The sequence below is a fragment of the Guillardia theta genome (assembly GCF_000315625.1).
Source record: "Guillardia theta CCMP2712 unplaced genomic scaffold GUITHscaffold_201, whole genome shotgun sequence".
NCBI lineage: Eukaryota > Cryptophyceae > Pyrenomonadales > Geminigeraceae > Guillardia > Guillardia theta.
Genome location: NW_005434475.1, coordinates 24,317 through 45,269, shown reverse-complemented (window position 1 = coordinate 45,269; position 20,953 = coordinate 24,317). Strand labels below are relative to the sequence as shown.

General features: G+C 45.6%; 9 protein-coding genes across 9 annotated transcripts; 5 read left to right on the top strand and 4 right to left on the bottom strand.

Annotated features, from left to right (window-relative positions):
• Positions 1-1,874: 1,874 nt before the first annotated feature.
• On the top strand, positions 1,875-2,270 carry GUITHDRAFT_156197 (hypothetical protein). Its single transcript, XM_005819872.1, has one exon. It carries the CDS (start codon positions 1,940-1,942, stop codon positions 2,093-2,095), a length of 156 nt encoding a protein of 51 aa, XP_005819929.1. The 5' UTR covers positions 1,875-1,939; the 3' UTR covers positions 2,096-2,270.
• A 1,245-nt stretch (positions 2,271-3,515) lies between these two features.
• GUITHDRAFT_156196 (hypothetical protein) lies at positions 3,516-5,579 on the bottom strand. The gene is made up of 5 exons (XM_005819871.1): positions 4,322-5,579; positions 4,048-4,272; positions 3,957-4,003; positions 3,859-3,908; positions 3,516-3,811 (listed from the first exon to the last, which is right to left on the bottom strand). Exons 1-5 carry the CDS (start codon positions 5,108-5,110, stop codon positions 3,711-3,713), a joined length of 1,212 nt encoding a protein of 403 aa, XP_005819928.1. The 5' UTR covers positions 5,111-5,579; the 3' UTR covers positions 3,516-3,710.
• Positions 5,580-6,251: 672 nt separating this feature from the next.
• Positions 6,252-8,263, top strand: GUITHDRAFT_148263 (hypothetical protein; the record flags this gene model as incomplete). The annotated part of the gene is made up of 12 exons (XM_005819870.1): positions 6,252-6,373; positions 6,421-6,487; positions 6,611-6,680; positions 6,763-6,809; positions 7,102-7,167; positions 7,213-7,272; positions 7,329-7,375; positions 7,429-7,507; positions 7,553-7,611; positions 7,658-7,937; positions 7,982-8,107; positions 8,153-8,263. 12 exons carry the CDS (start codon positions 6,252-6,254, stop codon positions 8,261-8,263), a joined length of 1,134 nt encoding a protein of 377 aa, XP_005819927.1.
• Positions 8,264-8,549: 286 nt separating this feature from the next.
• On the top strand, positions 8,550-9,438 carry GUITHDRAFT_156195 (hypothetical protein). Its single transcript, XM_005819869.1, has 6 exons — positions 8,550-8,689; positions 8,743-8,788; positions 8,845-8,889; positions 8,932-9,036; positions 9,083-9,107; positions 9,154-9,438. Exons 1-6 carry the CDS (start codon positions 8,613-8,615, stop codon positions 9,216-9,218), a joined length of 363 nt encoding a protein of 120 aa, XP_005819926.1. The 5' UTR covers positions 8,550-8,612; the 3' UTR covers positions 9,219-9,438.
• A 2,283-nt stretch (positions 9,439-11,721) lies between these two features.
• GUITHDRAFT_55623 (hypothetical protein) lies at positions 11,722-12,326 on the bottom strand (the record flags this gene model as incomplete). Its single annotated transcript, XM_005819868.1, has 3 exons — positions 11,722-11,778; positions 11,822-11,899; positions 12,252-12,326. Coding segments are annotated over 3 exons (210 nt in total), but the record flags the coding sequence as incomplete, so codon positions are not given.
• Positions 12,327-13,358: 1,032 nt separating this feature from the next.
• GUITHDRAFT_81883 (hypothetical protein) lies at positions 13,359-13,917 on the top strand (the record flags this gene model as incomplete). Its single annotated transcript, XM_005819867.1, has 4 exons — positions 13,359-13,441; positions 13,486-13,558; positions 13,609-13,701; positions 13,753-13,917. Coding segments are annotated over 4 exons (414 nt in total), but the record flags the coding sequence as incomplete, so codon positions are not given.
• A 308-nt stretch (positions 13,918-14,225) lies between these two features.
• Positions 14,226-14,866, bottom strand: GUITHDRAFT_156194 (hypothetical protein). The gene has a single exon (XM_005819866.1). It carries the CDS (start codon positions 14,849-14,851, stop codon positions 14,336-14,338), a length of 516 nt encoding a protein of 171 aa, XP_005819923.1. The 5' UTR covers positions 14,852-14,866; the 3' UTR covers positions 14,226-14,335.
• A 2,854-nt stretch (positions 14,867-17,720) lies between these two features.
• On the top strand, positions 17,721-18,729 carry GUITHDRAFT_156193 (hypothetical protein). The gene is made up of 8 exons (XM_005819865.1): positions 17,721-17,764; positions 17,807-17,870; positions 17,925-17,992; positions 18,034-18,081; positions 18,123-18,215; positions 18,267-18,344; positions 18,390-18,461; positions 18,503-18,729. Exons 4-8 carry the CDS (start codon positions 18,052-18,054, stop codon positions 18,551-18,553), a joined length of 324 nt encoding a protein of 107 aa, XP_005819922.1. The 5' UTR covers positions 17,721-17,764; positions 17,807-17,870; positions 17,925-17,992; positions 18,034-18,051; the 3' UTR covers positions 18,554-18,729.
• Positions 18,730-18,762: 33 nt separating this feature from the next.
• On the bottom strand, positions 18,763-20,145 carry GUITHDRAFT_166583 (hypothetical protein; the record flags this gene model as incomplete). The annotated part of the gene is made up of 11 exons (XM_005819864.1): positions 20,022-20,145; positions 19,815-19,957; positions 19,698-19,764; positions 19,614-19,638; positions 19,492-19,569; positions 19,373-19,439; positions 19,250-19,325; positions 19,094-19,175; positions 18,988-19,050; positions 18,884-18,942; positions 18,763-18,826 (listed from the first exon to the last, which is right to left on the bottom strand). Exons 1-11 carry the CDS (start codon positions 20,123-20,125, stop codon positions 18,763-18,765), a joined length of 828 nt encoding a protein of 275 aa, XP_005819921.1. The 5' UTR covers positions 20,126-20,145.
• Positions 20,146-20,953: the final 808 nt, after the last annotated feature.

Here is a 20,953-nt window from a genome sequence, read left to right as displayed (position 1 = left end):
CGGCGGTACAAAACGGGGAGTTTTGATTGGAAAATGATTATTGTTTCAAAAAGTTGATTGGAAAATGATTACTGCAAACTTTCGTTGATTGGAAAATGATTACTCCAAAAATTTGTTGATTGGAAATTGATGATTGCCCTAAAAATTAAGCCAGGATATAGTGGCTAAGTGACACAAACCTTCGGCACCTTTTTGCCGTTTTCAGATGGTTTTGCCTTAGAGGGGCCTGAAAATGAAGGGTGGGGGTAGTCCTACTACGGGTATTTTGAATAAATCAAAGATAGGGTGTTTACTTGCCATTGCTGGGTGGGGGTACTGGCCTTCCCGGGAAATGGCGCGCCGCCATGCTCCATGAGGAGGGTCATTGGTGCACTTCATGAATCATGAGAACATATTTTTCTGCATCATATGAAAGTAAACTGTTGTAATACTCATTCATGTTGCAGACTGTAAAGGATTTCATGATATTTATGAGTTTCTGTTCAATTTTCACTGCATGTCATAACGCCAACATGCTGTTGTTAGCGATAAATTCATCGATCTGTTGCGTACAAAATCACAGAGACAAAGGAAAATGTTCATTGAGTTATGTATCATACTATCTATCTTGATTCAACAACTTAATTGGAAAGAGTTTCTTGGAGAATGAGTATTCCATCCATCACTGGTCTTATCGTTCACGCTACTCTGGTCTCCCTCGAGTTAAAGACCTCAACATTTTTGGAATGCTCACTCCGCGCCCTCATTTCCGTCGTAAAACCGTGGACGGAATCAAGAATCTACACAACTCCTCACATCCTCTTGCCTGCTGCGATATTGCAATGGGTTCTCCTGATTCACCTGCATGTCTCTGAGTGATTGTCTTGCTTCTCAGTCGAGATAGGCCCCTTCCACGCTTGAAATTGTTTCAGTGCTCATCAACATTTTGGTATGAGGTATCCCAATCACTTTCCTTACCATCTCCTTCATACCTACACTAAACCTTGTAACTCTTCACTTCCATCGTGCATCTTGATGATATTCATCACATCCAAGTCCCTTTTCTTTCTCAGAGCAGCTTCTTTGCCATTAATTCACCTCCTCAACTGTAAAATTGAAGTTGATGCAGACAACCACTCCGCATGGAATATGACATCTCCCACTGTTATCCGCACATCTTGAAGCTGTGAGCAATCTCATGTCAGTCTTTCAGCATGTCCTGCGTCTCGTGATCACATAAGGATGACGAGATCTTGTGCTGTGGTGTCTTCAAATCATCTGTTCCGGCGTCAATCTTGTACTCACATGTTTCTCTCGTGCTGGTGCATGGCGATTCATACCGTGTCTGTTCACTTTGCAAATGAGTCTTTAGGCCTTTCTCCAACACTCAGCAGGATTATTTTCCCCTGCACGATGATTCTTAAACGTTCTAGGTGATGTTTTACCCTGTTTGGAAGGAAAAAATGTGAAAAATATTTCTGAACGACACAATCGACGAACCATTTTTTCACAGTTTTCTCCAACAAAATGCTAGAAAAAGTGACTAATGAAGACGAATAACATGCGATTACGAAGAACATTTCACGTGGAAACAGTTTGAGGCGCTACTTGCGTGAAACAGACATGAAACAGCCAGCTCCAACATCCGTCTGATGAGTGGTGGCTTCGGATGAGTAGTAATGAAGCAACTGTCATCAGGGCCCATCAAGTACTCAAAACTCTATGCATGAACTATGCAAGATACATGTAAAGATGTGGAATTGTGACCATTCCTTAACCCAGAAGAGAACGACTTCGTAGACCATGTTCTTCCGCGTGCAATTTCTATCAGAATACCAAACTTGAAATACGGCACGAAGAAAATTATGGAAAAAAAACACAGACATGCGAAGATCCAGCTTGAATACGCTTTGTATTGTTAATGGATATGTTGGTCAATAGGGTTCACTACTGTTCAGCGATGTTTCCATGTCTCGAAGTGGATGTACCACGAAGAATTCTTCAGGCACACGTCATTCCAACGAAATTCATCCCAATATGTATTCGACGCATTGGCCTCGCAACTGAGGCAACTTTGGTGCTCATTTCGAATGCAACGGTTGCCTATCATGTATAGGAAGCAATCTATAATATTTCCAGCTTCACGGAGATCATCACATGTGAATGCCACAACTTACAAACCTCAAAATTGTCGTATTCTGTAATTTTCGTCATTTCAGTGGAAATTGAGTTATTGAAATCAGCCAAAAGATTGAAAACTGATCTTGACTAGTCAGGATGGTCTTCTATCTGAACTATTACGAAAGAATCAAGCGAAATCGCGCACCGCGGACGCAACAGCAACACAGAATAATTGGATGGAAATTTCAACGATCATGAACAAAACATGCAATTTTGTTGGAAAGCCTTCACTTTGGAAGCTTGTAGAATCTCAACGGATGCATGAAACAGAATGGCGTTTGCAGCCCCTGAAAGCGCTTGTCCTCTTCTATCCTTCCCTGCCATGTTTTCGTTGAGACCAGCGCACAAAGGGTGCTGTATGAGGGGCAAAAAGCCGTGGGTCGAATTCGGCCCACGTGGGCCGAATTCGACCCATGTGTCACTTAGCCATTGAGAGTGGCACAAGAAGTTTCAACAGTGACTTTGATGAGTAACGGAATTTTTTAGTGACCGTCGGACGCGCGGCTGACATCCGCGCGTTGAGTTAAAAATCGTACTAGATCCTCTTATCGGTGCTCCCGGCCGCGGCACACACAGGCGGCGGACTCGGAGCGGTGTCACGGTCCGTAACTCTGTGATTCCGAGCGGGACTGCCGCTCGGAGGGCACCGGGTCTCGGAGACTCTGACCGTCGGACTCAGCAGCTCAGCGGCTGGTCTTTAAGCCTCATACTACCCGATCCTTGAACCCCTAACAGCAAGGTGTCTCTGTGAGTAGGCTACTCATCTTACTGTTCTCGCTCTTTCTTACCTCAGCTGTAGGTTTCTTCCAAACAGAGTTCTTACACAAATGATGACATCTCGGCAACGATCCATGACTTGCTGACCGCAACTTTCCTTGTTACGACGCGGCATTGTCTGATTCTTGAACTCTGCATGGCTGAACAGAGACACTGACCAGCATGACACCTGAATGCTGATAGCTTCGAATGCAATGTGATCCTTAGTCAACACGTTTTCTGTGCATATGCGATATGCTAGCTTGAACCTTGTTGAGTATTGTCTCTTGTTTGCTGACTTTGTAGGGAAAGTTGGATTTGGATCAGAAAACGCACCAGGTATCCGGATGGGCATGGTTTGGAGGCAGCTTGCATAAGTCGCAGTTAACAGGTAAGGGGTATGTTGAATGCTTTGGTTGAAGCTTGCATCTGTTTTGTTCCTGAACAGAAGAATATCAAAACAGTTCTACATAAATGTATTTGTTTGATTGATAGTTTGGATAATAAATTCCTAAAGCAAGCACGGCTGAGTTCTCATAAACGAGGCCAAGTATTATGCCACACACTGTGATAAGTGAGCACGTCCTGAGCACCATTATGAGCTTTCTAGGATAGTAAATATCCATTCATTGCTATTCGACGCATCACACCTTTAAATGGTACACATTCTTACACACAGCGCGTGAGATATATACGGTAAGATTCTCCTAGCCGCATTGTTTCGCGCACTGAAAATTTGGATTTCGTTTGAAATACCCCAAACTCGGCAGATTTTACAAGTCTCGGTCTACCAGTCACCGCTCGCGCTTCGGAGCAGCAGACGCGTTCGATCCAATGTTTGATGGGTCTTGCAGGGAGCGATCTGAAGCTGTTCTACTGCCTGAGGCATTCACGCCTAAAATTCTAGGTCAGGAGGCAGCAAGAAAAACATCCAAAGAGCACCTGATTGGAATGAAGTGAGGGAGTCGTATCGACTTCGATGCGGTCTCATCCTGCGTAGAAAATTCAGCGCTGATGACGAATGCTAGTGGATGCACTACAGTGAGGTGGTAACTGTCTGCTCAAGCCAAGGATCACCTGGCCACACCTTGAAAGCAACATCACATAATTCACAGAAGTAAGATATGACACCTTTCTTATGTCCATTCCATTTATGCGCCTCCACGTGGCGGTCGAGAGTGTCAAAAACAAGAACATCAAACCAGAGAAGCAGCAGCACGATATTCCCACGAAAGCCCACGAATCCTTCTCAGAAGGAAAGACTATGAGAGCACCAATAATGATGAATCCTGCTGTGCAACATAGGGCAAACAATAAGCAAGTTGTGGGCCATCCAAACAACCAATGGCCATATTGCTACGAAAACATTTCAGTGATCAGGATTTCAACCATGATGCAAATATACCTTTAAAAACCAGAAAACATCTCTTTCAGAAGGAAGAAGATTCAACTGTACACTCAAAAGAATTGCCAGCATCAAATTAACCATCGAAAGTGCAAGTCCCAAACCAGCAAACCAAAAGTATGCTCGAACAAGATCGCATACCTGCAGATATCGTACTGCATGGTCTGTCGAAGAGCAATTTGATGGAGGCCCTTCTAGAGAAGGAGGATACATGAATGCAAAAAAATCTAATGCAAAGATCAATCCCCCCATTAGCGCACTGGTACGAAATGCTGTTTGTAGACGGAGCCTCACTTCTTCACCTCCGACCAATTGTCCTATTCTTGGCCAACCCCATACTTGATATCTCTCAATAATAGCTGATCTCCATTGGCCTATCTCATCCAAACCAGGATGCAGAGCTTCGCGTAATTGTTGTGGATATTCCCCTCCATCTGCTGCGTAAAGTATTTCATCGTCCTTAATGAGATACAAGTTATCCACGGGTGCTCCATATCTGGTGTACAATGAACATCTTCCACTCTTATAACCAAATCGCACAGAAATGTGCTCAAGCATAACTTCTAAGGTATCAGGTACCAACATCATGAAAGTTAGGGAGCAATCGCCTTCGAGATCTTGCACCGTCACACGTCTAGTTCCAGCCTGTGTATACAAGGATCCATATTTATCTTCTTCTTCCGAAGATGTTTCTCGGGAAGGATTTGACAAATCTGAATTTCCTCGAGCGACGGAGGGCCTTTTGGCTGTTAGGTCTGGGGTGGGGTAAGCCGTGTTCTGCATTGCCATGATGAATTTCAACAAAGCATCTTCGCACAGTACAAATTAGTCCAGGAACATTCCAAATGAAACTTTTGTTGAATTTAACCTGGCCTATTGTAAATGAAACTCGGTGGAGTGGATTATCTATCAATTTTGCTATTAGACCAACTATTGTCAATCAGATCGAATTATCCCCAGGCCTTAAACACAGCAGCGGTATTCAGTTGTAGGTGATGTGGCGTTACGACGAAATGGTTTTTTTAAGTTTCTATCGACCGCCTGGCACAAAGGAAGCAGAAAAAAGCAAACTGAAGGATGTCAGTTGGAGCAATTGCGGGGAGTTCAATAACCACAGGGGGGCGAGCCTAAGACGAAGGTATGATTATCTATGAGCTGAGGGGTTGTGTGTGATTTATCTTCTCGTCTCAGCCTCTCAGCTGCACCTGCACGTCGCTTGCTGTCCCATCTGTGCCATTGCGCCGCCGCTTCGGTGCAGAAAAAACTGATTCTTTCATTTGGGATGGAAAATTGGTTTCGTGCATAACATAACATTTCAAATTTTATCAAGTAATTCATGAAATTCTCCCCCAAAAACCAATATTTAATTGGGACTCTCTATTTTGAACAGTTCAGGCACATTTTGAAACTGGTGGCTCCAATTGGACCCCAGATTTGTCGTTTGCAACAGAAGTGGTTGAGGAAGTTGCGATTGTAACTGTTCTTGCAGCGGTCGTAACGGTTAAACACGCCAGCATGAAATTCTTGGCATGGAGCAGAGGCGGATCGAGTAGGGAAATGTGATAAGAGGAAGCTCAGATTTCTTTGTTGATCAAACACATGTTCTTACGGACAAAACTATCTTCATTCTCGTTCGTACTCTTAATTTTCCTAACAAAGAGATCACTCTCTCAATTGTCAATTGAGGGCATCCAAAACAATGCTGCGATCTTGGACGCGAATATTGATGTTTATTTGGGGATGAATAATCTCAGCGACGGGCCTTACTCTATCAAAATTAATATTGGTGGTGAGATCGTAATGAACAGCAAGGTTCAGCGTTGATTTCATGACAGGTAATCTGATTGTCTCAGCAAGTTGGTACTACAAGTCAGTCCAAGAAAACTATCTTTTCTTCTCCTTGCCGGATCTGTTTGAAGGAACGTACTTCATGGACGTACAGATGTATGGGTTGCATGTTGAATTGACTGAGAGTATCACATTTCACGTTTGGAACACGTTCTATGACACCGACTTGACTTATGCCGCAGCCAACGAAGTTGTGCCCTTTGGGTGACTAGTAGCTTGAAAAGTTTACATGAAGTGACTCCAAACAACAGGATCTTGAAGGATGGCGAGTACAATTCAAAAACGTACAGCTCCATAGCGTGCATGGGTGGGGTGCAGGTCGCATGGAGTTACTGCAGGAGATTTTGACTAACAGCTTATCAGCCCTACCCATTCAAACTTCACTCTGCAGGCTTCAAAGTTTGACATTTGTTGCACATACTCGTTCTCAAAATGTTCTAGGATGATGGTTATGGGCCGGATGCGATTGGACAACGAGTGTGTCGCTTTTCCCACGTCTGCTGGGCAAGAGGTGGATGCAAGAGCACTACTTCCATCGCTCAGAAATATTCGTTGATAGTTGATGAGACTGGCTGAAATCGATTTTGTCTTAGGACAGCTTATCTACTTCAAGGACCCACAGACAGTGAATTTCTCTAGTGTAAGTGCGGGAGGAAGAAAACAGTCGCTCTTGTTCACCATAGATGCATTCAGTGGCCGATTTCTCATCGCCACGGATTTTTGCATCTCTCGTACCTTGATGTGAACCGAAGTAACAACAGAATCTTTGAAGTTAGTAATGCATTTGACAGTCTTTCAGATCAGGATGATCTGGAAAATGTAAAAGCATGGAGCCCTTTTGTGATGCACGAATCCGTTCCGAGATGGTTTCAAACCCTAGATGTACCTATGCTCGGGAGCAATTTCTGCTTCAGTCTCTGACAGTTGTACAGGTTGATCTCAGCTTTCTGGACGCACCTTCCTTTGGCGACAATTTTGGACACTTTATCATGGACAATGTGCCGCTGTAGATGGCACAAAGGTGAGGTGAACTATGATGCCAGGTGGTATCAATCATGCAAGCAGCCAGCGCTTTTGGACATGAGAGCTTGATTGATTCTCAGGTAAATCGTCGGAAACACTGTATGACAGGAAACAGAATGTTTTGAATTCCCTGCAGGTCTTGCTTCTCAGCAAGTGCAGACTGCCTGGTTCGTTGGATGGAACGTGGGTTTCGTTACAGACATTTTCATCAAATAATTCTCTCACGGATTTTTCAGATCGCGTGCTGGAAATTGTAGGAAGAATTATAACGAGCTCATGCGTGTTTTCTTTCATCGTCCTGTGCTGCATCTCGATGTGAAAATGTTCCCTTCCCTTGTCTTTGTATTGATTGGCGCACAGGAATTATCGTCTTCCAATGGCATCTGCTTCCGCAATCTGATCGCAGGTCATGCTTCAGCGTGAGTCTGCGCTGCCGGCCCTTGTACAAACTCACTTGCATCTCAGGTTTTCTCTGCGCTTCCAGTATCCAAGATCTTCCGTCCTCCGAGTTTTCCGAGACTACACGTATCGCCAGCTCGGGCTCAAACTTCCTCAGCTGGAAACAAAGGAGGCGGGCGCGTGGCGCGTGCCATCTCTGCTGGCTTGCTACAAGGTGGCTCGAGGAGCCATGAATCCTCCTCACTGGCCGAGTGCTTGCGAGGATGTCCGTGTTATCTTGGCACAGTTTTCCACGCCCATCGACTCTACCTGCATAAATCCTGCATCCCTCCCGCTGACTGGACAGGTGATGACGTCCCAAACCGCCGGCACCAGCTGAGACACGAGCAGGTTCAAGCAGTCAAGCAGGCAACCACGATCCTCAGTGAGCACGGAACAGTCTCGTATGTAGCCCTCTTTGCTCGTGACGGACTACCGCTTGTCGTCGTCGGGAAGCCTCCCATGAAAGAAGCACACGTACCTGCAGCAGAGGCTTGTCACCATCTCACTTGCGCACCGCAGGTTCTGCTGCAGATGACTCACGTGTATACAGTGTATGTCGATGTTGCGGAAGGACAGGAGGGGATCAAGGCAGCTCTCCTCGTTGTCCTCAAAGTTGGTCGTCCGACTTGAGGGTCACTTGGAAGCAGTGTCTACCTAGAAACCTGAAACCTAGATGGAAGAGTGTCTACCTAGAAACCTGAAACCTTGTCTCTTCTCATCTCTCGCTCGCTACCTTGTGGTGGCAACAGCATCCTCATGTGGCTCCCCATGCCTGGCCATCCTACCCTGATCCTTTCGGCACCGGTCGGCAGAACCAGAACTACCCTTCTTTTTGGGGAGGGTGGGTCTGGGACGATGGCAGGGGTGATGAAGGAGAGGAGGGTGGGGGGTCCCTCGTTGTTGCTGCTTCCTCCTTCCTTGCTCTCAACTAGGCTCGTGACTCTTGGACCTCTCCTGACCTCTGAGTGATCAGGCGCTCATGAGGGGGGAGGGACTAGCGCTCATCTCCTTCCTGAGCCTCATTCTTGTCCTCTGTGCACAAGTAGAGAGAAAGAGGTGAGTGCCTTGGTGGCATCAACTTCGACGCTGGCTCATCTCCTGTTGTTCAGAGTCGAGGTGTGTCCCAACGAGGGGTGCAAGCAGGCAGCAAGAGCGGTTGTTGTTCGTGTCTTGATAGCAGTTGGAGCCGCTGAGATTGTTGTTTGTTGCAGGACCTCAAGGTTTGTGATGGGATCTGCAGACAGTACTACCCGCAGGTAAAGAAGAAACCTTTGGGCGGACCTCAGAGTTTCTTGCAGGTTCGCAAGTTCATTAACGACAATCTCAAGAGCTACCCAAGTCTGGGCCTGAGCCTTTACGATGACGGCAGCCTGAGCCCTTCCATCACCTTCTTCAACGACAAGGTTGTCTCTTATGTTGGTCTTAGGTGTTGACATGGGCCCTTGCTAGGGTGAGGAGATCGAGAGTGTAGAAGGTGAGTGCCTGGCGGCGCAGAGACATTGTAAGCGTTGGCATGTCAGTGGCTGGCATGTATGCGCATGAGATGGAAGAGGAGTTGCAGAGCCGGGGGATTCTGACGCTGTGAAAGAGACTAAGTACAAGACGTGATGGGGCTCCTCTGCTTCAATCCAATTTGATCATTTACGTGACGAAAGTTCAAGGTGTACAGACAAGACAAGCTATACTGCATCTGCCTTGAGAATCTCGAAGATCATCATCCTCCACAACTGCAAACATTCTCGTCACGCCTTTCTTGCCCTGGATAATTAATAAGTACCTTGACAACAAATATTTGCGAGTCCGAGTCGAGAATTCCAGTCACTTCTTGCAAAATGTCCTGTAAGCAACATCAAATGCACAATCGACATCTATATCTACAGGACCTGCGGGGTTTTGTGCTGTTTTATCATAGCAATGATGTAGCCGGTCAGCGTAGGCTCCTCCTCACCCTGGGGTCCACCATTAGGTGAGAGAAACTCTCAGAGGAAAGCTCATGATCAAGTCAACTGACCAGATATTCAGCAATTTTCTTTTGAACCCACGGCTGAAGCTTTGTGTCGGCCAACTTGTATCTGAAAGAACATGAAACGAGCAACACCAACCACGTATGCAGATGTACTTGTCAAGCACTTCCCACTTGACGGGAAAGGCAAAAAGCTCCTCGATTTCTGTGGGAATTTGGTCGATGATGTTCTTTGCAGTTTGTGCATCCTTCTTCTTGTCAACGTCGAGGGCATGCTCGCCTTCATCCGCGATTACACTAAGTCGAGAGAATAACACGCGGATACCATAATCAATGCGTTCGATCTTCATCTTCTTTCGCTGCCGCAGTACATGACCTGACATCAAATATAGAAAGAAAATGGCATACTTGTTGTTTCTCGCGTTCTCTTTCTTCCTCCTCTTCGTCCGCATTGAAGAGCTGATTACAAGGTGTCAGTAACCTCATGCATTGACATGGCATGCGGAACCGAAGTAGGGGCAACTTTCGCAGAGCTGCTCTTCTTCGCATTCACTCCAACACCTAACTGAAGCAGAAGCATGAGCATGGCTAAACCTATCCACAATTCAGCATCTACCTTCAAGCCCAAAGGCCCATCAACTTTCAAAATTGCTGATTCATCCACAGATTCGCCAACTTCTTGCTTCCCAGCATTATCTTGCTCAGATGGGTTCCGTACCTCACCAAGTGCGGATGCAAGGAAACTGATTCCAAATGTCAGTATTGAATATACAAGAACAGAAAAAGCAAAGCAACTTCGAAGCTTGCTCAGGGTCGCTTTGCTTTTCACTGCGGCGACTTTTTCTGCGGAATCATCTTATTGACCCTAACATTCCATCCCAATAAGAATTACCTATCTTTTTCTCTTTCCTTATCTTTCGCCCTGTCCCTGTCCCTGTCCCTGTCCCTGTCCCTGTCCCTGTCCCTGTCCCGTTCTCGATGCTCGCGCGAGCGATCGCGTTCACGGTCACGAGATCTGGAACGACGTCTGACACACTCAGTCACGCGTGAAATCATTGATCGATACCAGTGGAAAACCTGTCTCGTGACCTGGATTTGCGTCTATCCTTGTGTCTGTCTCGTTCACGCGACCTGGTAGGGTGGGATCACGTCAGGTAATTGGACCTCAGATCAGATCAAATTTGAAAGACATACCTATCGCGACGATCCCTATCTTTCTCTCGATCTCTGTCTCTGTCGCGTTCCCTATCTCTATCCCGATCCTTGTCCTTTTCCCGATCCTTCTCCTTCTCCCGATCCTTCTCCTTCTCCCTGTCTTTTTCTACCATGTCTTTTTCTCGATCTTTTTCTCGGTCTTTTTCTCGGTCTTTTTCTCGGTCTTTTTCTCGGTCCCGGTCTCTATCTCGATCTCGATCCCTGTTGCGAACCCGGTCTCTCTCGCGATCACTGATAATGAACATCAGAAACAAGCATTGCCCCCCAGCAGAACATGCCGCTCTCGGTCTTTATCACGGTCACGACCGGAACGCTCCTTGCCCTCTTCTTTTGGATCTGCAGTTGCTGATTGCAATCTACGTTCAACAGCAGCAACAATTCCATCCTTTTGAAGACTATTTCTTGTGTTAACTTACGGAGTCAACACAACATAGATGTTTACCTTTCGTAGAAACGTTTCAGCTCCTCCACCACGCGCACGTCTTCGTCCTGAAGTTTAATCGATCACAAGAAAGCCTAAACGCACAAATAGGGGGGAAACGCCGACCGCCTGAGATTTGTCAAAATCTTCAATATGTGCGGCAGCGTCTTTCTCCTGCAACAAATCATTGAGTCGTGTACCACAGAGCAAAATCAATGAGCCCACCTTCACTTGCAAAAGAATAGCCTTCTTGCGAACAACAAAATCATCCAAATATGCCTATCGAAACAAGAAAGATTAGGCCACCTTCTAGAATGAATCCAGTTTGATCAAACTTGAGTCTTTGAGTCGACTTTGACCAAGAGCTCAGCTGGTCCAATCTACGAAGATCCAAATCAGGAGCGGGCAACCAGGTAGGCTAACGCAGATCAAATACAAGCCTGAAGTCGAAATAGAAAGTAGAGGATGGAGCACACAAAGCATGGTTTTCACCTTATATCCATTGAGCAATCGCAAAGCACGCATGACGTGTTCAGCCTTCTCATACTGTTCAAGTGAGTACCGCAAATGAAATGGCAAATCTATGAACCTCACAAAATCCAAATGCTTTCGGCTTTTTGGTTTCTACATCTTCCACGCGCTTCCATGAAACGACTGTGCCGCATATCTTTGCGTAAAGTGTTATTCAATAGGGCCGAAAAAGGGAGAAAAACACAAATTTTGAACAATCGAACAATTACATGGTATCAACATACTACAAAGATGATGGTAATGATACAAATATTAGAATTCCATTCTGCATCACACGAACAAATAATTTGAGCATTCAAGTCAAGACCCACGTACGTGGAGTAGCCCAGGTAATGCATAGATTGTCATCATCGAAGCAGTTCTTCAACATCGAAGAAAGCAAGCGGGGAAATCATACTACAATCATCCTTGCTATACATTAGTCTCCCACAAGCTTACACGCTCCTTGCCACAAGATACTTCACCACAAGTTCATGATCAAACCTTACCTCAAGTAATTCCTTCACTTTGTCATCCGGAATTCCTTCAGGAATTTTTCCCACGTAAAGTGAAGTTTTCTTTTCAACCCCTGTGTTGGTGAATGATTGAACAGTGTTGGTTGTTGGCGGCGGCGGCAACGATATCTGGGTGGTTGGCGGTCTCTGTGCTGACCTGTTCACCGACACCCTTCTCATCAACAAAGAGAACCTGAATATGCGGTGAAACCATGGGAGTCGCAGGGGGCATCGCCTTTTCACACACGGTATCATTGAATCAGAAAACCGTCCACTTCGCGCAAGCTGCTTCACCTGATATGCAGGATATCCTGGGTATCCTTGAGGAGGGTATCCATATGGTTGAGGGGGGTAGCCTGTGTGCAGGTTTAGCTGCAGGAGGTCTTCAATTCTGACGAGCTAGTGGACCGTAGGGCTGAGCAACTGGAGGATACCCTGGATATGCCTGACGCAATTGAAATCAACTGAGTGAAGTGTGTAACTAGTCCACCTGTTGAGGATACGCTTGTTGTGGAGCATATGCTGCATCGGCAATCAAAACTAAATGCAAGGAGGCAAACTGATTGGCACGCACTCGGCGGTACGTAGCCTGCCGGTGGTGGTGCTGGTGCGGCCTGAGGATTCGGCGGTGCCACGGTCCCTGAAGGGGACGGATAAGAAGCTCCACGCATATCGAGGAGAGAGGCAGGAAGTGAGGAAAGGCGGAGAGGCACGAGATGAAGCAGCAGGGCATGTAGGGGGATGGAGGAGGAGGAGGGGGCAGGGGTCTGCCCCGCCTCTGACCTGCAGGGACGGAGCCATTCGTGGACATGCCGTCGGCGCGTGTGATCACGTGACCAGGCATTTTCAATATGTTTTTCATATGATACATACATATTCAAATTTAGTAGAAATATTTGATATTACATTCAAATAAAAATCATGATAAATCTTGAAATAATATCTGTGACATTTGAATTTTGTAGAGAAATTTCGCTTGGCACACCAGCTTCAAAGCTCAAGAGCAATGCAAGAGGAGTGTGGAGGGATAAACATGAAAATGAACAGGCAAGTGGATCCCATACCTCGTACAAGGTATGGTGAGCATAGATGTGAGTTGTGAACAGGTTTCCATGTTCAATCGTGTGGCAACCTTTCCCTCCGCTCACTTGGATTATCCCGATGATAGGACATACAGGCATATGGTGAGGAAAATGTTTTTTTGCCGAATTCACTGATTTTCATGCAGTGATTCCCATGGAATTGTACATGATTTTCAGGGTCCTTATTATGTTGAAGAAGGAAGAATGATGCTTGGCAAGGTCTTCCAACTTTGCTTCTTGTTGCTTTCCCGCGATAATCCTGCCTGTAGGCAACTAGGTACCTCCCACTCGATCCAAACAAAGTGAGATCATCTGTGGAAGGCAATACGGCAGAAGAGCGATGGGACAAGTGTGTTGATATGGTAACACCGTTGATGAATGATATTGTCCGCTCATTGCCATGCTGAATACAGGGGGCGGATGACTTTCGAAAAAAGATACATTGCTTGATCTACCCAAACTGCAATCATCACGTGGCGCATACTCTTAATCTCATGAAATACGATGGCTGGAATAATTATGAAATGCTCCAGCTTTGGTACATCATTTTCTTTCGGGCAAGGTCTTTTCTTGCCTGAAACTTCGCATTGACGACTCACGTTATTTTCTGGGAAGGTTCTGTGGATTCAAGGGCTTTTTGATATCCATGGGCCCATTTATTGTTCTGGGCACCATTGTAAACCGTATGGAAATCTTTATGCGAAATTCTGAGAGTGCTGCAGTTGATCTCTCTTTTCCTCTCGGGCTCGTGGCCTTTCAAAAAGAGCAACTAGAGTTCTCCAAAGCTGCTCGTGATTGTGTGATGTCCGTTGGGTGCTACAATAGCACTGCCCATGCTTATATAATCATCTAGTGATGAAAATGCGCGTGCATGTTACAGTATCTTAAAAGATGTTTGCGTTTACTGTTTGTCCTACACAAGCAGAAGAAGGTAATCTGTCTCACTTCTTGTATGTTGTGGAATAGCATTAAATTACAATAATTGTTGACCTGCTCTCAATCGTCCAGACTCAGTTCAGGGAAAGTCAAGTCTTCGTAGTGCTCCTTCAAATCGTCTCCATCTTCAAAAGCATGCCATTCTTTAGAAGTTAAGTTCATCTCAGGTTCAAATGTGGGGTATGAGGGAAAGACAAGCTCTTCGTTGGATGCACAGTTGTCCTCCAGGAGTTGATGAGTGTCCCGCAATACGCTTTCGCAGACTGGATCCGAGAAAGCAGGCTCCTCCATCCAGCGAGTTGCGCCATCAGTTGCATCATCAACCTTCTGAGCGGCAACAGAGAATTGTGACACTTGTGCTGATGACGCTATGACATTCTGCCTACGAGGGAAAGAGGTATTCGAAGACTTACCCAGAGTGGCATTCAACCTGCTGTTAGTGATATCTCCCAGTGCCTTTCTCGTTGAGGACTTGCTTCGGTTGCCTTGTCCTGCATTCACATGTTGTTGGATGTGCATTTTACCGGACCTTCCAGTAGCTGGCTGGTTCTCGACATCAAGAATTAAATCGTTCATCTTCGAATACAACCTGTGATAGCAAAATGTCATCTTCTCCAGCCTGTGACAAATCACTCTTTCCAAATCACATCCTTCTTTACAAGATATGAAATACTTTCTAGTTCAAGCAGGCTGGTAACAAAAACACGCTTCCTCCTCCTCCCTCCCTCCCTCGCTCCCTCCCTCCCTCCCTCCCTCCCTCTATGATCTCACCCTCCAGGAATCTTCGCTCTAGTCCTTCCTTCGCTCTAGTTCCTTCGCTCGCATCCTCACCCTCTCTCTCAACGGCAAATTGTGCTTTGGTGGGTTATTAAATTCAAACCCTAGCTAGACGGGGGGTGGGTGGTCAAGTTCTGAGGCGCACATGTAAACTGACCTAAACTGATTAGAAAGGCCGCCGGCCCCGGTGCGGTGCCGGTGAACGGGCCCGGCTGGGCAGGCTTGGTACAGCAGTGTGACTCGGATTTCAAATGTTGGCAAGGGAAGGAAACTTGCGAGGGCAGCAGGAGATTTGAGGCTCTTGGTGCTTGAGATCAAGACATGGCCTACCTCGGCCATCCTCCGAGATAGTTACCACTCCTGGGTCTGTCCTCGAGCCTGAGCATGTCTTTCCTCAAGGTGTCTAACACAGAACAAGAGAATATTTGACAAATCAGAAGAATGGAAAGGAAACGTGAACGCAAAGAATTTTCTGAAATGTGCAACTTTTGGAACCAGACAGCAGCAGAACGAGCAGGTGCTATAAGACACATTCCTTTGCAGCCAGGGATACAAAATTCACAGAAAATAAAGGACTTGACATTGCAAAGGGAATTGGGTCCTGATCTGAGAATCCCCTTCAAGCCCTCAAGATTGACGAGCAAGATTCCACGTGTGCAGCAAATGTCTGTTCAACTTTGCTCTAGAATCAGGGATCACAATCACAGAGGTGAAGAGTGTGCACGAGCACTTGCTACTCTGTCATTGGGTCCAAAAGTTTTACGTGCGATGAACCTGCCGATTCCTGCGCACTTGGCAGCCTCACAAATACAATCCTCTTGGCGGGGGTTTGCCACGAGAAAGGTTCTGCCAGTTTTGATTTCCCATGCACACAGAATTTGCATGTTAGTAGAGCGTCATAGAAAACGATGTCTTTCAAAGGAAGGAATATCTGAGGAGTTGTTGGGTAAAAATGTTCTTGGTTTTGCCAACCTTGAACACTATGACAATCCTTTCAGTCAAAAGGAGCTCAAGGGCAAACTCAGACTATTGTGGTCGTCAAAAAGATCAATTCTTCCTATTCCCTGTGAGCTAAGAAACGATATTCCGTACAGATCTGCATCAATAGATGTACACATTTGTATTTGTTTCGTGACTAATTTCATCTCGTTTCACGTTGGCAAAGGCGAGTTTGGACGAAACAATGATGTTGATGGCTCTGCATCATCGGCACTGATATTACAAAGGCTGAATGCCATCGTAGACAAAGATCATGAGCACTTGATTCGAAAATTGCAAGCATGTTTTCGAGGGTGGTCTGTGAGAAAAATGCTTTTTGGAACATGTTTGTCATTTCCCGGGCCTGTAAAGCATTGTATTCGAGATGCGATAAAGAGAAGGTGTGCAGGACTCGTTATCTTGAGGTTCTTACGAAAGATGGTATGGGGTATTCATTGGATGAAAATCAAGCCAATTGTCGTGCAACTTATGGACATTGCAAAGAGTCAAAAAACATTTTACATGTCTCTCGATCATTTATACCGTACTGTGTGGGTACCCCTAGAAAAAGTAAGACATGACATTCGAATGATGATAAGGGGGGGGTTTGCTGAAATTCTTTGATTGCAGAGAGCTTCAAGCAATTTGGAGTGCAACACATTAGAACCAACATTTGAACTTGGCAAGATTTACGTTCCGAACTTTCCGCAGATCACACCAAGAGATCTTGCGGTTATGTTTGGTGAAAAAGATCAAATATGTGTTTGTCTTTGTCACATCGCGTGTACAGGTAATTTTACTGAGCTGCGCAGTATTGTGCTCCATCAATTAAATTCTGTAGCTGCTTGCATTGCTGGTAAATTCTTGCCTGTTGCTGACAGATCGCTGATTGTACATTAGGAATTCCTCGTCTAGATCTCAAAAAGATTCTCCAAGTGAATGAAAGACTTCTCGTTGCCTTGAGCCAGTATACATCAAACTTTCCACAGGTCTAAAAGTTATTTCCTGATTGTTGTTTGAAATGTGTTGTGAAAAACCATTTCTGGATAGGCCATGCTTCGGCTATTCGAATTTCGTCAGCATGATGGATTCGAACTTTGGATGGCAGGTACGTAGAATATCCCAATGTCTTTAATCGTTCACATGTACTGTATACAGGGCTGGAATGCTCAATGGAAAAATCTCTCATTTCTAACTTTATGGGTAAGTTGCTGATTAGGAATGAGATGTATATCATATCAGTAAGTCTGTTCCTGTACATAGACCCAGTTGAGCACCTCGACGCTTCTCTGTCGAAGTGAATTATCCTTTGAGTCTATGCCTTTGGCCCATTGGTTGATTGGATCAATCCAACCGCAGATTTGCAAGGCTACGTGATTTACTTATGCACCATGATCGAAGGCATTCCATGGTCCGCTGCGCATGATTTTGTCCTTCAGACTCCTTGATTCGAAGTCCAGATCCAAATCCATGTCAAGAATGGACTGCAAATAGTTGGACAGCTTCGTTATCGTAAAGTAAGTTGTTAAATACTTGAACTAATCGGTGGTCTCAGTGACAGTCATATTCAGAGAGATTGTCACTCCATGCTAAGACTGCTACAGCTTTCTAGACAGGTAACTTGCTAGATTTTCTCCGCCGCTGGTACTGGGTGTCTCACAGAAATTGAAGTTTACAGGAGACATTGCATTTGCGTTAGTAAAACCTCATCGCCGACTTATCCGGAGTAAAAAGGTTTTGATGATCTACTTTTGTGCATATACCTAGTGCTTTCAGGTAAAAGCAATCTCCTATACTACGTGTACGTGTGCAATCAACACGGATGGATTGCAACATGATGGTAAATTCTGTATTTACTGCAATGAAGCCTGCAACCATAACTCGACGAGAACAGGTCCGGAGAGCCATTTGTTACTATTTCTCTTTAACGATATCTTGCTTGGCACCAGAATTCGTACCAAGGTAAACAAAACATTTCATCTGATCTGTGTGAAACTTTACAGACTCTCCCTGATGGAACCATGACACCGGTCAAAAGACAACAGAGCCAGGTTCATTGATTATGGATAAGCTTTCTTTTCATTATCATCAGCATGAGGCTTATGGAGCACAAGAACTACCTCCACTCTTGGTAGAGCCAATGCAATACGAAAGTGCTATATTGATTCAGCTGCTTGAGGCTTCGGTAAAACTAATGAGTGGGACTACCAATGCTGGGCTTACGAGGATTCCATAGATAGTCAATCAAACAGTGCAAGAAGAGGACTTCAAATTGACAAGAATGCATGTGCATATTGAAGACAATCACGGACAGGTATCTCTTGTTGCAAAGATCTTCTGCTTCATCACAATGCTGGAGGTACTTCTCTTTGAGGTGCAAAACGGAGAGGATCATCAAATCTGGTTGTCAGAGCTGTCTGCAGCAATTCAGGTACATCCGAATCCCCAATGTATTAATGATTGTTCTCCCAGTCCGCAAACTCTCAATTGACATCACCCTACGAATTCCCAACTTGGTCATAATGGTGTACCCTTCATTCTCAGATGGATACCCCTCTCCATTGGCCTTGTCACAGTGAAAACGCACATAGATTGATGGGTGCTGGAACTGCACGCGTGGTCCAAGATATCTCTAGATTTTTGAATGACTTCCTTTTTGGATTATTACGACTCAGATCATGAAAAAAATTCTTAGCGTCTCCCTCATTACCTTTTGAAAGACTTTGACGACACTAAAATTGTTGAATAATCGTAATGCGTTCAGCATTCAGAGACCAATCGTTCCCAAGCAATTGTCTACAAATTTTCCATCAAACGCCATTCAGCAGACCAGTGGATTAATGTAGCACTCACGGTTCTAGGTTGAACGCTGTCAGAAGATCGCTTGGAGTTATCGTGATCCAATTATCTTCCTTCATTTCCCGGTTTCAGAGCCATAATGTGAGGTCATTTCTCACCTTGTCTGCTTCATGCTTGCATACTCCTCTTCTTAGCTTGGAGATTGTTGACAAGGTAGATATCTGCCAGGTACATGAAACCTTGCTTTGCAGAGTTTTCGCTCACCATATTCTTCATATATCTCTCGAGGCTGACATGCAAGCATTCAACCGTGTCTTGTTCGAACGTAAGATTGCATTCTTGACACCTACACACTCAGTCAAATAAAACCCGCAAGGCTTGATCAACATTAGCTTACGCAAGTGTAAAAACTTTACATACCTTCGTTTTAAAGCATTTCGGACATCAACAATGGAAGGAAGTTCCAAAGATTCATCATACAGATCAGCGCCATCACCTTATTGATGCGATTGAGCAATACATCATGAATTCTCAAAGACATACATATTTTCCATTGTGTGCGATGGGTTTCGTGAGCATTCAACCAGATTGTCTCATGTGACGGGCGTTCCTGAAAATGGATAACAGTCATATTCAGAGCTCATCGATTTGACATGTCATACCACATCTCGGCGCTGCAAAATAGAGAGCTTCCCTTGTGCCCCCAAGGCATTGGCTTGGCCTGTTGCTACTGCATGCCCCTGTCTTTTTGTGAAATTTGGTTGCTTGAAGTAGCAATAGTAACCTTCTTCTTGGACTTCTTGTTTGGTCTATTACCGTCGAACCAAGAAAGATCAGATATTGCAATGCACAATTAATTTACACCCACCTTGTGGGCTCGGAATCATCAGGGAAAGGAGCAGGCACGACTTCAACCTCTGGCGGGTTCACTGTTCCTGGTGCAACTGTCGGAACCAACCTTTTCAAAAGCATCAGCCTGACTTACCGACAACAGCATTCTGGAATATTGCTCGGATGAGGTTGTTGTGGAGAGAAACATTGTCAGGGCCTAGAACTTCCCTTGCACTCACGTCGAGCTCTTCTTTGGACAGCCGAAATTGAGTGAAGCGTCGTACTATATCCCAGTAACTGGCGAAAGGCGACGAAATTGCGATCAGAATTTTTGAGATAGCAGCACAGGATAGCCATTCACCTCCTCATCTTCTCGGGTCCAAGAGCAATATGGATCTTCTTTCTTATCGCTCCCAAGTCCAGCCTGCGCATCTGCATGCCACCAACTAAGATAACATCTGCCATGCTGCTCAAATGCACGCTAGAGGATAGGCGGTCCCGGGGCCCGGCTGAACCCTCGGGAGCAGTTTGACTACTACTGGCCTTGGAACCACAGTTCACCGATGTAACGGTTTTCATAACGAGCTTCTCTCCCCTACGATTCTGTGCCTCTTCGCGTTGATTGAGAAGGCGATGGAGGGAAAATGAGAACGAGTGAACAAGTCGAGGAAGAAAGAGATCATGATGATGAAGAAGAAACCCTGAATGTACGATGACACAAGACTAAATATCTCTGCAGATGTCCAGAAACTTCACTTGGGCATCCTTGTCAACCCTTGCATTTTGCTTCGTTTTGAGCGTGATTCAGGTATCAATCTTGCCATCATTTCCTTGCGTAACATAACAATATCATGAAAAGATCATCGAAAATGGGAAGCTTCCAATTTCTATGACGCAGAAGGTAAATATTCTGCATCTTGCAACAATCATGGAGGTCCTGAAGGGAGGACGGAAAGGGGGCCCGGGAGGGGGGAGAGGAGGAGGGGGTTGAAAGGGTAGGGCTGCTCAGGAGAGCAGAATGGGGCAGGAGAGATGGTTGTTGGGGGGAAGGGGGGGAAGGGGCGGAGGGGGGAGGCTGCTGGAAGGAGGGAGGAAGGGGTTAACAGTAAGACGAGCAAGAGGCACGCCAGAGCCATGAGGCAGTCTGACACAACGCGTGTGATGGAGCAGAAACAGAAGCGAGTGAACGTCTGGCAACAGATCGGAGCCCAGGAGCCTTCTTCGGCTGCATCCAAGGTAAGCTGAAGGGGATGGAGGGCGGCAGGGGTAGGGCGGTGGAAAGATCGCAGGAGC